Here is a 13,861-nt window from a genome sequence, read left to right on the forward strand (position 1 = left end):
AAACGGTTCCGTGAAGAACCTGTGGGAACAGTGCTGATAGGACCTGCCAGAACTTGTGCAGCCTCTGGGGCCATGGTTTTTGCTTAAGAAGCCCAGGACAAAGCCCCACGCTTCACAGGGGCTCCCCTGTGAATTTCTGCCTTCCTAGAGGTGACCATGCATTATCCCAACCATCCAGACGCAGCACGAAGGGCACGTGACAGCGTTCTTACCCAGCGGTTCAGGGCATCACAGGAGTGCCTCTCCCGGGCGACGGCTGAAGGGGCAGCGCTGGGCGCTGGGATGGCATTAAGTCCTGGGTCTGACACAAAACACAAAGGGGTTTGCCTCTCAGAAACACAGCCAACTACAGCAACCCCCCGCCCCGGCTCACTTAGTGCCCAACGTGAACCTGAGAGAAAAGTCTCAAGTCCTGTGAAGACCAACACGCTCACATCTATTTATACAAATGTAATTCTTAATTTCATTAACACATTTTCTCCCTCAAGGAATTCTGAGCAGAAATCAAAGCATAAAAATGATAAGTCACCAACTAGTCCACAAGCACTGAGCCCTGTGCAGGGGAGTCGGCCCAGCAGCACGCCAGGCCTCACAATGCAACGGGCCTCCTGCGATAAACGGTCAAGGTGCCTGCTCGTGCCAGGCGCTGTGCAGGGCCTGGGGTTAGGATATGAGGCAGACAAGGCTTTTGTCAGGCTGGCGCTTATGTTCTACAGGAGAAACAGCATAAAGAAATGAAATCACTAAATACTGTTGTCAGGGCCTTGAAAGAAGGTGAGGCTCTGAAACGACATGAGGGAGTCAGTCACCTCAGACAGGACAGGCAGGGAAGGCTCCACGAGGGGGTGGGCACTGCGGGGACCTGAAGGCGGGCAGGAGCCAGGAGGACGAGGGGGGCAGCGGTGCCTCAGAGGAGACCAGTCTGACCGAAGCACAGTGAGCAAGAAGAGGAAGGCGGAGAGAAGGGGAGGGCTTGGACTCGCAGGCTGCGTGAGGCCTGGTCCAGAGCCTGGACCTCATCCATTGGGCACGGGAAGACACGCAGGCTATGGGCAAGGGGGTGACAGGAAGTGGAGAACGGTCTGGAATGGGGTCCATGGCTGTTGGGTGACACCTGAGAGAGCCTTGGACTAAGCAGGGCACCTTTGGGACATTATTTACAAATAGAGATTCTTGAATCCGCTTACTGAATCAAAACACTTAGGAAGGAGGGCCCCAAATTCTGTTTTCAAGAGACTCTCTCTCCTTCATTCCAGCAGTGGTCCAGGGACTGGCGTTTGGAAACCACTGGTTTAATCACAGCAAACTGTCAGTAAAGTGCTAAGGCAAATAGGCCTGGAATTCTTGTGAACCTTATTACATTTTTTTGCAATGATGACAAAATTTTAGCAATAAAAATATTTTGGACTACCTAGTTAACTTGAAGTCATTTAACACTCAAAGCCCTTACACTCAGAAAAATAACCCTCATTTAAAAATCACCTACCAGAGCCCGGTAGTTCCTGGAAAAATCTGAATACCACCACTGGGGAACTGAGCTCATCTTCCACCTGAAACATGGAATCCAGTTATTACCAAGTGATAGTAAATTCCAAACACCTACAAAGTCAAACGGTGGGCCTGGAAATTTGGCTGCAGATGTTGCCCTTAGAAAGCATGCAAAAAGAATCCCCTGGTGGCCCAGTGGTTAGGGCTCAGCGCTCCCACTGCCAGGGCCTGGTTCAGTCTCTGATCAGGGAACTAAGATACCACAAGCTGCGCAGCAGGAAAAAAACCAAAACACCAAAACCAAGAAAACAAACCAAAAAACCCAACCACCACCACCGCCACAGCAAAAAAACCACATCAAGTTCAAAGGTTAATTTCAGTTGCTAGAGAAACAAAAATCAAAGGTTTAGTAAAATTCTTAGAAATAATTATAAGCCAGTCCTGAGAATACATTATAATATGTGCCACTGGTACACTGAGAAGCAAAAGGAAATTTTTGATGGTTATGGATAAACATGGGTCCAACACGAAAGATCAAGAAAGGCAAGAAAAAAGTGGCACTAGAATCAGTGAGAGAGTCCAAGCTTTCAAGAATCCAGAAGTGAGGCCACCGCAACCAGGACTGACTGGAGCCTTTCCTACTCATCCTGTACTCATCGTGTGAAACTTGCTGAACAGAAGGCAAGTCCTGCTGGCGTGTGGATAACCGCAGTCTAGAACTGAGGCTGTGTTTCTCTAAATCACCGAAGTGATACTTACATTCAGGACAGGCATCAGGCAACCATCTTCACTAACAGATTTCCTAACAGATGAAGACGGCCACTGCATTGACTGCCCAGCCCGAGGTTGCCTGTTCTCCACTGAACAAATGCACAGTCAGCCGTCAGCTTCCCCTTGGGGGCAGGACACAGAGGGAGCGTCAATGCCCTCGACAGACGGTCGTGTTGGAGGAGGGGGTGGGGGTAGAGGGAGAGGGGCTCCCCAAGCATTCAACAACTCCAGCACTACAATTCTAGTCTTGAAACCTATTTCCCAAGGCGCTGGTAGGGCCACGCCAGGACATGCTAACTGGGGAGACAGGCCCAAGACCTTCCCCACTAAGCTGTTCAAAGGGAAAATGTGTGTGAGTCCGATTAAGCAACAGGTAGATTTGAATCTGCCAATTATTTATGGAGTCAATTCTTGTGCTTTCATATCTACTATCTCTTTTAATTTTCACATAAACAAATAAATCTGTTATCTTTAAAGTCAGAGTGGTTTAATATTTATATAGAATGGAGTAAGCATAAAAAGTAAATGGTAACAAAGTGACAAAACTCTACATTCCTATTTTCAGAACAAGGTAGAGTTTGAGTGCCAAGACTTCTCTAGTCTTCTGTTTCTTACTTTTTTGAGCCCAGTGGCCTCAATGTCAGTGTGCATAAGAAATACTGTACAGGGCTATATATGTAGAATTCTGGTTCTGGCCACATGGTAGACCAAGCCAATACTGAAGTCATCAATTCTAAATACCTGAAATGCTTGATTAAATGTAATCAATAACCAAAAAAAGTTCAAATCATTGTTAGGCTCACAAAACAGGTGAATCCGGAAATAAGAGAAAACAGAAAGAATATTGTAAGCTGAGCTGCAGGGCCTGGGGGGAGGGGAGCACAGATGGGGCCTGGAACTTAGCATTAACATCTAAGGTCGTGGGTTTTTAAGCCCATGTGAGGGGTAGTGCTTAGTTTACATAAAGCCAGGACCCTTGAAAAATGCTCTTCACGAAAAGAGAGAAAAACTTCACCCACTGATCAGTAAGAAAGCTTCACTCTGCCTAAGGCTCTGCAGAGAGACACAAAAAATTCTTTCATGAGAAGAAAACATCAGGTGTGTTCTGCACCTGTGTGTGACGTCCCCTGTGGGACTCCTAAAGCTGGGAAACCAACATAAATAAATGGACCCTGGCAAGTCATACGAGAGAAAAAAATCTCACTTGTAACATAAAAATTATGTAACACAGGAAGCAAGAGTCAGCAGACACAACTGAGAGGACGATATGTGGCCCCAAAACCGAGACTGGAACAGCCATCGGAAACACATGGCGATCACGGTGTTTAAACACAGAGACAAAGGACCAGAATCCTTGCTTTAAAAGATGATTATAAAACAGAATAACTTGAAAAAGAACTGAAAAGAATATTGCAGAATGAAAGAGGTCACTGGAAGTAAAAAGCTCAGTGAATGGGTTACACAGCAGATGAGACGCTGCTCAAGAATAAATGACTGAACTCAAAGAAGGATCTGAAGGGAGGCACCAGAAGGCAGAGAGAGAGAGAGATGGAGGCGTCCAAGAGACTGATGGGGGTGGAGTGACAGGTTCAGTATGCAGCTCGCTGGTGTTCTCGAAGGGATGACATATCTGAAAAAATTAACTGTACGGGATTAAAAAAAAAGAAGAATCCTCATGTTAAATCAGCACAAGTCCCAAACAGGACTGAAAAAAAAAACCCTCACTTAGATGTATCATGGTCAAAGTGGCAGAACAATAAGGATATAAACATGAAACGATGCTCAGTCCCACGGAGGCATTCTGGAATTCTCGGGCGTAATGGTGGCAGTGTGAGAGTTTCCCCTCACAGGCCGACTTTAGAATCCACTCCAAGTGCTTGATAAGAGGCCAGTAAAACAGCAGCCTTATCAGAACGCAGTTGCCGAGGAGACTGAACTGGCACCCTGCAAAAGTGGGTTGCGAGTGCCACCCCTGGCCCTGGCGCTGGAGGTGCTGAGCTGGGGAAGTGGGTCCTTGTTTCTGCAATGGGAGAGGCTCCTAAAGGGCCCTCCAGATGGGAAGGAAGAAGGTCGTGGGCGCTGGGAGAAGGGAGCGGCTATGCAGCAGAGAAGCTTTCCTGAGATACCCTGGGGTCAAGTCCTGGCTTTGCCACATACTAGTTCTGGGACTCGACACACAGCTCATTTGAGCCACAGAAACAGACACTGCCGCTCGACCCCAGAGGCTTACTGTGAGGGTTCACGAGTCAGCACCTATGAAAGCACCAGACAAAGGCTGTAGCAAGGAGCAGAAGACAATAATCACTTCCACCTTATGGTGCCTGACGGCCTCCATTCTGCCTTCCCATACGTTAGCTGATACGCCCCTCCTAACGAGCCACCGAGGCAGACGAATCCATTCTCCTCTAACTACCCTGAGACAGAGGGTCCACTGGCGGAGGACACAGGCTTTGAGAGTGCACCCCAGCTCTACGCTGCTTCACCACTTCCTTATCCTGTCTGTGCTTTAGCTTCCTCCCCAGGTAAAAAAAAGGAATAACCACTGCGTCCAACTCACAGAGTCTGTGTATTTATCCACACTTGAACACCTATTGTATGCCAGGTACCACACTAGGCGTAGGATATAAAGTCATGAACAGACAAAAGTCTTTGCCTTTACAAGGCTTCTCCAGACAAAAACAGACAAGGAACAAACACAGCCCACAATTTCAGGCAGTAATAATGATGAAGGAGAAAACCCAGAGCACAGAGAGTGATGGATAGTGGTGGGTGTTACTCTGGTGGGGTGGGGTGAGCCTCTCTGAAGAGGTGATATTTGGGAACTAAGATCTGAAGGATAAGAAATTGGTAATGAGAAGAATTAAGGGGAATAGTGTTTCCAGGTATGGGGAACAGCATGTACAAAGGAGATCTGTGACAGTTAAATGAAACAGGCATGGAAGGGGGACTTAGTATCACGCGTGCTACACAGTAAGCATGTCACAAACAGGAGCTGCAGTGGTGCTGGTGACGATGACGACGGTGGATTACTGACAGGAAGATGATGACGGCGACGACGGTGGACTACTGACAGGCCACAGTGCCTCATGGTGTTTGCCAGTGACTGTCCCAGCCATTGGAAGGAGGAAAGGAACAGGGTTATGCCTGGGCTGTATGTGGCCTTACAAAGAAGTCCAAACCAGCTGGCAATTAGTGAGCAACATCAGCTCCTCCTGGTTTGCAGGAGAATGAGGAAGGAGAGGAGTGAGGAGGAGCCCAAGAGGGCTCAGCAAAGGAGCGACAGGAAATACACAGGCCCAGCACTGCCTGTAACCCACCAGCGTGCTCATTCCAGTCCATAATTTAGTCTCTCTGTTTGCAATCAAGAGTGTCCAACCAACATACCTTCACCGACAGCTGAGCTCACAGGCTTGGGAGGTTAACAGAATGAGTCAGTGTCACAGGGCCCCTGTGGCACGGCTGAAACTGGAACCCAAGTCTCCTGACTTACATTGATCCTCTGCTTCTCCGGTGGGGCCACTATCCCCTTCCAAGCTAGGACTGGAGTCACCTCAGGTCAAGTGAGTAGCTCCCAGCTCCTACTCAGAAGGCAGTGAGGGGAGCAGCCCCTGATCAGCACTCAAACCAAACCATGTACTAAAGTGGACACAAACTGCACTCACTTGAACCCCAAATAAACTCAAATGTTAGTTTTAAAGTTAACTATACCCTGTAGAATTGTCAAAGAAAAGCCCCTTCATGCAAATGCTCTCTGGGATCAGAGGGCTTCACAAAGAGTGGCCCAAAGCACTCTTGAGAGACAAAACGATTTTCCACTTGAGGAAGACGGGTGTTCTAAAAATCCCTGGACAGGTGAAATCAATGGTGCTTATTACATCTTTGTGCAATTTTAAATTTTAATAGAATAAAAACTGTGAATGGACTATTTGAAAAGCACTGTAGGTGTTCAAACAGTGTATGGGGCAAATTTCTAGGCTTTCTGCTAACTGCAGAATTAGGTCATCGGGACATGTATGACTTTCCCAAAGAATGGTGGTTAACTGGAGCTGCACAATTCCATGCACATGCACCAAATCTGGAGAAAATCATGCTAAGTCACTGAAGGTAAAAGTTACTGACTGTAAGAGACAGACCAAATTATATACTGTACCAAGATTTTGATGTGGTTCACTTTCTTCAAACTTTCTTGCAATCGTTGACTCTGCAAATGACAAAAAAAACAGTTTCATGTAATTTCATATTAAGAAGTAGTTTTCATAAGGGTCTTTGCAAGTCTGCAAATAAGGATCTTGGGCAGATAAAGCCATCTGCGACTTGATGATTTCTAAATTTGGCTGCCAATTTTTCCATTTCAACATCTGCAAATATTCCCCAATATGCCAGTTACAATTACATTTAGTGATTCCAGAAAAGCTTTTTCTAATTAGATATATGTGAATTTGTCATGTTAGCAACATAGAGGTCATTCATTCATTCAAAAAATACTGAGTGCAAGGCACCAAAAACAAAATTAAGCAAGCAGACTACATCAGACTAAAAAGCTTCTGCACAGCAAAGGAAGTCATCAACAAATGAAAAGGCAGCCTATGGAACGGGGGAAATATCTGCAAATCATTTACTTAATAAGGCGTTAAAATCCAAAGTGTATGAAGAACTCACACAACTCAATGGCAAAAACCCAAACTATCCCAATTAGAAAATGGACAGAAGACCTGAATAGACATTTTTCCAGGCAAGAGGCACATGGAAGGATAAAGATGCTCAACATCGCTAATCATCAGGGAAATGCAAATCAAAACCACAATGCGATGTCGCTGCACACCTGGGAGAACGGCTGTCATCAAAACGACAAGAAACGACAAGTGTTCACAAGAACATGGAGGAAAAGGAACCCTGTGCACCCTTGGTTGGAATGTAAATTGGCGCAGCCACCGTGGAAAACATATGGAGCTTCCGCAAAAAATGAGAAATAGAACCACCATATGATCCAGCAATTCCACGTGGGCTATCTGCACTGAAGAACAGGAAAATACTAATTTGACAAGGTATGTTCACTTCAGCATTATTTACAATAGCCAAGATATGTAAACAACCTAAGCATCCATCAAAGGATGAATGAGTTAAGATGTTACGGCATATAATAATACACACACACGCACACAACGGGAAATAATCAACCATAAAAAAAGAACTAAAGCTTGTCATTTGCAACAACATGGGTGGACCTTAGGGCTTCCCAGCTGGTGCTAGTGATAAAGGACCCACCTGCTAATGCAGGAGACATAAAGACAAGCGTTCAATCCCTGAGTTGGAAAGATCCCCTGGAGGAGGGCATGGCAACCCACTGCCACATTCTTACCTGGAGAGTTCCCATGACAGAGGAGCCTGAAGGGCTACAGTCCTTAGGGTCACAAAGAGTCGGACACAACTGAGCATCTTAGCATGCACACACGGGTGGGCCTTAAGGGCATTACTCCAAGTGAAATAATTCAAACAAAGACAAATACTGTATGATCTCACATGTAAAATCTAAAATGAAACAAAGCTGATAGAGAGAAGACTGGTCTCTGCTACAGGTGGTGGCTGGGGGAGGTCGGTGAAGGGACTCAAAAGGTAAAAAGTACAAACTTGCAATTGTTAAAAAATAAGTCATGGGGAATATAGTCAATATTACTGTAGCAATTTTTTTTTTTTTGCCATGCTGAGTGACATGCAGGATCTTAGTTCCCTGACCAGGGATCGAAACTGAGGCTCCTGCAGTGGAAGCGCAGAATCTTAACCACCAGACCACCAGGGAAGTCCTGGAAACTAATTCTTAATATGCTATCACTGGACCTTATATTTTGGGGGAGCTGCAGAGACCAAATGAGAGCCTGCATCCACGGTGCCCCCTGGTGCCACATAGTGGTTGGCACTGAGTGTAAACGCTCTGGAACTGCTTCCCATGAAGACAAAGAGGAGAAAAAGGAAGAAAAAGAGGAGGAGGACACTGATTTTTGCTCAGGGAATGTGAGGCCTGGTGTGGACTACAAGGCAGGACGGGACATGGGAGACCACACCTGCTGAACCTCTGTGGACTTTTCACACATGCGTTTTTAGCTACATGAGTCAGCAGCGGAGGCCAGGCCTCAGGAGGGTTTGCGACGCACTGTGGTGTCTGCTGGCAGGTAGATGCCAGAGTGCAGGGACCTCAAGTGTCTGGTGGCTAATGTCATCATTATTCTCTTGTACTCTGTAAACCAAAGGGAGCTGAACACCTCTCCCTGGAGTGCCCCAACCTTCCCCAAACTAAGTTACCATGGCAATGAAGGCTTCTCCTTCCGAAGAACCAAACCTCAAGATGAGAGCCAAGAGCCCCATGAGAAAATATTTTAAAAAATGGCTTCTGTAAACATAATGAGCATGAATCTTAATATTACTTAATGTAAAAATGAAACTACTTAATTTAGAATGTTTATATTTCATTAGAAACTCATGTTAAAATATCCTATTATAACAGGACCCCTATTACAGTAATATGAAAATACTAATTTTTCTTAAATATAAAAATGACACAAAGATGTACGAATTCCAATAATATATTTAAAAGAAAGATTTATTTTTTCCTGTTTTTGGCTGCACCCATGCAGCATGCAGGATCTTAGCTCCTCAACCAGGGAAAACAAAGATTTATTTTTAAAACTATCTGCATACCTTACCATATGATTAGGCCCTACTGTGAGAGCTTTACCTGTACGAACTCACTAAGTCCTCATGACAATCTTTCATTACATCATCACCTCTATTTTACAGGTGGGAAATCAGAGGGACAGAAAGGTGACATCATGCTGTAGACTTAGGTAGAACTCAGCTCTCAAAAACTGCGTACATAAGGCATTTTTTGTTTTCTGAACTGCAACATAATTATATAGCTTTCACAATTAGAACACCTCAAACAGAGAATTAGAACTGTCCCTAAAGCTTTGCAATTTGGGAGCCCAAGCCAGCGGGTGTTAAAAATATCCATGCCAGCCTTACTCCCCCAGCCATCCTATTCTTTTACCCTCAAGAGTCGGTCGGTCAAGTGGAATGCTTATCCCAGCCTCCGCATCCTCCTCCACTCCTTGGATGTCACCGTGACTTCTTTTCTCCCCCATGCTGACAGCGGCATTCATTTTAATCTGATTTCATTTGGACACAAATGCTGGGACAGCCCCAGCAGTCTCTCCCAGAACTTTGAACAAGAAACCTATATATGCAGGACAATTAGTCTGCTTGCTTATGAGAAGGGAAATCCAGACAATGAGGTATTGAAGGCAGGGTAAATCAGTGAAGGATTTTTCTGTTTCTGCCATGGAGCATCTGTGACTTGTGCGAACTTCAGGTTTCCACTCACCAGCTGACAGGCATGCTTGATCCTCTCCACAATCCCATCAAGTCCCAAGTACTGTAAAGACAACCACAGTGGCAGGGCACGGAGCTTGTCTGCTGGCTTATTTGATGTAAGACCGGAAACTAAAGTCTAAAAAAGTCAATATAGGTTTATTACTTCAAGCCAATGAAATCGCATAGCAGAACTAACCACTTTCCATTTACTACGTACTTAGTTTGTGTCAGATGCTATGCAGGCACTTGGCTTGCATTAGTCATTTGATCATCAAGCAACTCCATGAGCCAAGTATTCTAGGCAACTTGGCTCAGAGACCTTGCTTTTTTCAAGGGTCCGTGGCTAACATGTGGCAAAGCCGGGATGAGAATCCAGACAGGCTCATCCCAGAGCTGGGGCTCTTAGCCACTCAAGAGGCAGCCCCTTCCAAGGCTGTTCTGAGCATCCCCAAATACTTGGCCAGAAACACATGAGCAAGGCTTAACTGTTTAAGAATCACTGAAAACTTATTTCACAGTTGCCTATCACTAACTGGTTCACTAACAAGAACCATCACTACGCTTTTAAGAACTACATCATTTTGTAACTTTTTAGACAATGTGGAGGATCAAGAGCCTTAAAATAATCTTAATTCCACTGTGGGAATCCAGTCTAAGGAGTAATTTGAAACACGAGTGATGCTCATTATTTCAGTAACAAAAATTTGAAAACAGCCTAAAAGTTCACAAATGGAGGATGACTGTGGTACTTAAATGATGGAATATTATACAGTGATAAAAGTTTTTCATACACATGGGGAAGTATGGGGAGAATAAATAGAAAAAAAAATATATGGCATAGTTTCCCTTATGTAAAAAAAATTTTTTTAATGAAAAATCACAGATGTAGCATTAAGGAAGAGATGTACTTTTTCCTTTTTCTGTATTTTGCCCCCAGACTCAATGACTACTCGCCACTCCCTAGTCCCTCCCAGTGAGAGGAAGCTTACCAAGGCAGGATCGTCATGCTTATAGAGGGTCACGGCCGGAACAGCTGGCAGACCCAGCCACGGGCCCGGAGTCAGCGTCATGCTGCCACATTTGGTTGCAGCCTACCACAGAGAGAACAACTTCCTGTTAGACTACCAGGATCCAGTCAACCCAGCACCCTCTTCCATGCATGAAAACCATCCAGGGTTAAGTGATTTTAAATGCCTTCTTAAAAACACAGTATCTAGTAAATCAACAACATACCAGCACTGAAGACGAGACATAACCTAGAGCCAAGGTTGCCAGATTCACACTGGAAGAAAAAACACAGACCTGAGAACTAATTATTTACTGCTGCTTATTCACTAAGTATGTACTTATCCCCCACCCCCGCCCCAGAAAAAGAAAAACAAAACAGGGCTGTGCTGTTCCACGCTGACATTTACATGTCTTTCAGCTGTGTTGGTAGCATTTGCAATAGCAACATAAAATGTGGTACATATATCATACAAATTTCAGGAAAACCTGGAAAATGCATTTTAATTAAAATGTTTCAGGGGATGGTTTCTACTTATCTAGTGTAATAAGTGTCTTACTTTCTATCTTGGTAGGTATTATATCCAAGTCATCACGCTTCCCAGAGGGACAATATTAAGCAAAGCATCATGTACGTATGATGTGCTAGAAATGGACCCCCAGGGCTGCCCCACATCCTCCCCGCCTTTTGTCTTTGCAGCACTCCAGCAGCCTTCTGGGAATCCACTTTCCACCTCCTCTGTGAGACCTCAGCCTCGAAATCACCTAAACTATCAGAGAATTACATTTCCCTGGCCACAGCAACTGGCTCAGCATGAGACTCCTGGAAGGATTTCTGACCCTCTGGACGCAAAGCTGGAAAGCGGCTGGAGTTGCTGCAGCTACTCTGCACCAGAACAGGAAAGGCTATCTAGCTCCAGACGGAGCCACCACGGAGGAAGGTCAGCCAACGTGGTGCTACTGCTGATGCTAACATTGGTCTGAGTTATGGGAGCCAATAAGACCTCTTTATTATCTGCAACCCAAAGAGTCTTTGGGCTTCCCTGTGGCTCAGCTGGTAAAGAATATGCCTGCAAGGTGGGAGACCTGGGTTCAATCACTGGGTTGGGAAGATCCCCTGGAGAAGGGAACGGCTACCCACTAGAGTATTCTGGCCTGGAGAATTTCATGGGCTGTATAGACCATGGGATCGCAGAGTCGAACATGATTGAGTGACTTGCATCTTCACTTTCACTTCACCAAAGAGTCCTTAGAGATAAATGTGACAACAGAGTGAGCTCCTCCCAGGCACTCTGCAGGCCCACCGAGGACCCACACTCCCCTCCACTTACCCCTCCACGTGGAGCCATATGCCGTATTGCTCACAGAGCTCCTTCAAACGCCCGATCTTATCTGTGTGCCCCACTGCTGCAGTTCCTAGGATAAAACATCCAAGAAAGGACACAAATATTTCCTGAGTCTTTACAGCATGATAAAAGCTTCTATATACATTATCTCCCTTTGAGAGAAGTAATATATCTGTTTTGTTGAGATTTTCCTTGTAAACTGGCTTAAAATCAACCACTGCAAGCTGATTATGCAAGGATTATTCAAGTTTTGAAAAATAAAAAATCAAGCTTGCTGTCAATTTAAATCCTCTCTCTATATATCTATGTACACTAATTTTCTATGTACTTGATCTGTTGTTTCAGAATATATTCAAGTTTCCCACCAAGACTGTGGGTTTGTCAATTTGTACCAGTATTCTATCAACTTTTCCTTTATACATTTCAGTTATATTCATAAGCATTTATATGTATTATCTCTGAGTAGATGCCATGAATTATCACTATGGAGACTATTTCATCTCACAGCAACCCTGCTATAGTACTTTTGTTCTGTCAGCACTTGCCCAAGATGTGTGTGTGTGCTCAGTCGTGTCTGATTCTCTGTGACCCACAGGACTATAGCGCGCCAGGCTCCTCTCTCTGTTCATGGACTTCTCCAGGCAAGAATACTGGAGTGGGTTGCCATTTCCTACTCCAGGGCATCTTCCCAACTCAGGGACTGAACACTCGTCTCTTGTGTCTCCTGCATTGACTGGCAGATTCTTTACCGCTATGCCACCTGGAAAGCACTTGCCCGAGATACCCCTTACTTTTTGTCACTTTCTGGGTTATTTTTATTTAGATGTGTCCTCTATAAAAAATAGAGGGAGACCTCGGTTTGATCCCTGGGTTGGGAAGATCCTCTGGAGAAGGGAATGGCAACCCACTCTAGTATTCTTGCCTAGAGAATTTCATGGACAGAGGAGCCTGGCAGGCTACAGTCCATGGGGTCGCAAAGAATTGGACACGACTGAGCAACTTTCACTTTCTTTCCCTTTCTATAAAAAATAATATAATTTTTTTAACCCAGTATGAGGGGTTCTTTGTTTAAATTTAGAAAGCACTCTGAAGTCAGCTTAAACACATTACACATGTTGACCCACCCCTTTGGTGACATTTACATGGCAGGCTTTGCTGGGAAGACCCTCTTCACAGAACATGAGTAAAATGAAGAGTCAGCATGCTCCCAATTGTCCTAAATTTCCAATTAGCAGAAGCCACCTAGTAAGATTTCAGATCTTCACCAACTGATTCAAGGAACACAACTAAGACAAGTGCTTCTCTTGCAGGGGCTGTGCCAAGGAAAAGGCTGAAAACTCCACCTCCCAAACCCAAACCCATCTCAAATTAAAAAAAAAAATCTTAAATGACACATTTGGTTTAGCCAGAACAAAATCAAAGGCCAAGGCATGGGTTGGGTCACATGAGCCATCAAAACATAAGGCACAATGCTGTGTTTAAGCAACTGGAGGCCAGATTCACATTCTCTTCATCTTGTGGCAATGTCAGCTGGCTGACCGCTGGGATGCGGGGTCTGGGGAACGCAATGTGGTCCCACTGGTAAGTCACTCAACTGCATGTAAACTGAAGCCCCTCCCATTTGTTAAGTGATTGATAGTACATTGGTTCTGTTTCTATTTAAATATATATACACTAAATCAGGCAGAAGAGACAGTTTTTCTGGTGGCAACAAGGTGGATGGATGCTTTTTCTGTTTATTATTGTTTTTAAATAACCGACTTCACTGATTGAAGTATAATTTATGTACAATAAAATCCACTCATTTATGTGCGTGTGGTGTGCTGAGTTGCTTCAGTCGATTCAATGAATTTTGACAAATGTATACGGTGTGTAACCAGCATCAC

The 13,861-nt window shown here is 44.8% G+C and overlaps 1 protein-coding gene across 1 annotated transcript in view; it reads right to left on the reverse strand.

The window, feature by feature from the left end:
• Window positions 1-13,861, reverse strand: part of PDXDC1 (pyridoxal dependent decarboxylase domain containing 1) — a 55,699-nt gene that overhangs the window by 9,133 nt on the left and 32,705 nt on the right. The window contains exons 9-15 of the mRNA XM_055562606.1: window positions 11,961-12,045; window positions 10,858-10,906; window positions 10,614-10,715; window positions 9,635-9,760; window positions 6,410-6,460; window positions 1,487-1,550; window positions 213-301 (exon numbers count right to left, since the gene is read on the reverse strand). Coding sequence (XP_055418581.1) covers window positions 213-301; window positions 1,487-1,550; window positions 6,410-6,460; window positions 9,635-9,760; window positions 10,614-10,715; window positions 10,858-10,906; window positions 11,961-12,045 — 566 coding nt within the window. The remainder of the gene's footprint in view (window positions 1-212; window positions 302-1,486; window positions 1,551-6,409; window positions 6,461-9,634; window positions 9,761-10,613; window positions 10,716-10,857; window positions 10,907-11,960; window positions 12,046-13,861) is intronic.

The sequence above is a fragment of the Bubalus kerabau genome, chromosome 23, assembly GCF_029407905.1.
Source record: "Bubalus kerabau isolate K-KA32 ecotype Philippines breed swamp buffalo chromosome 23, PCC_UOA_SB_1v2, whole genome shotgun sequence".
Lineage (NCBI taxonomy): Eukaryota > Metazoa > Chordata > Mammalia > Artiodactyla > Bovidae > Bubalus > Bubalus kerabau.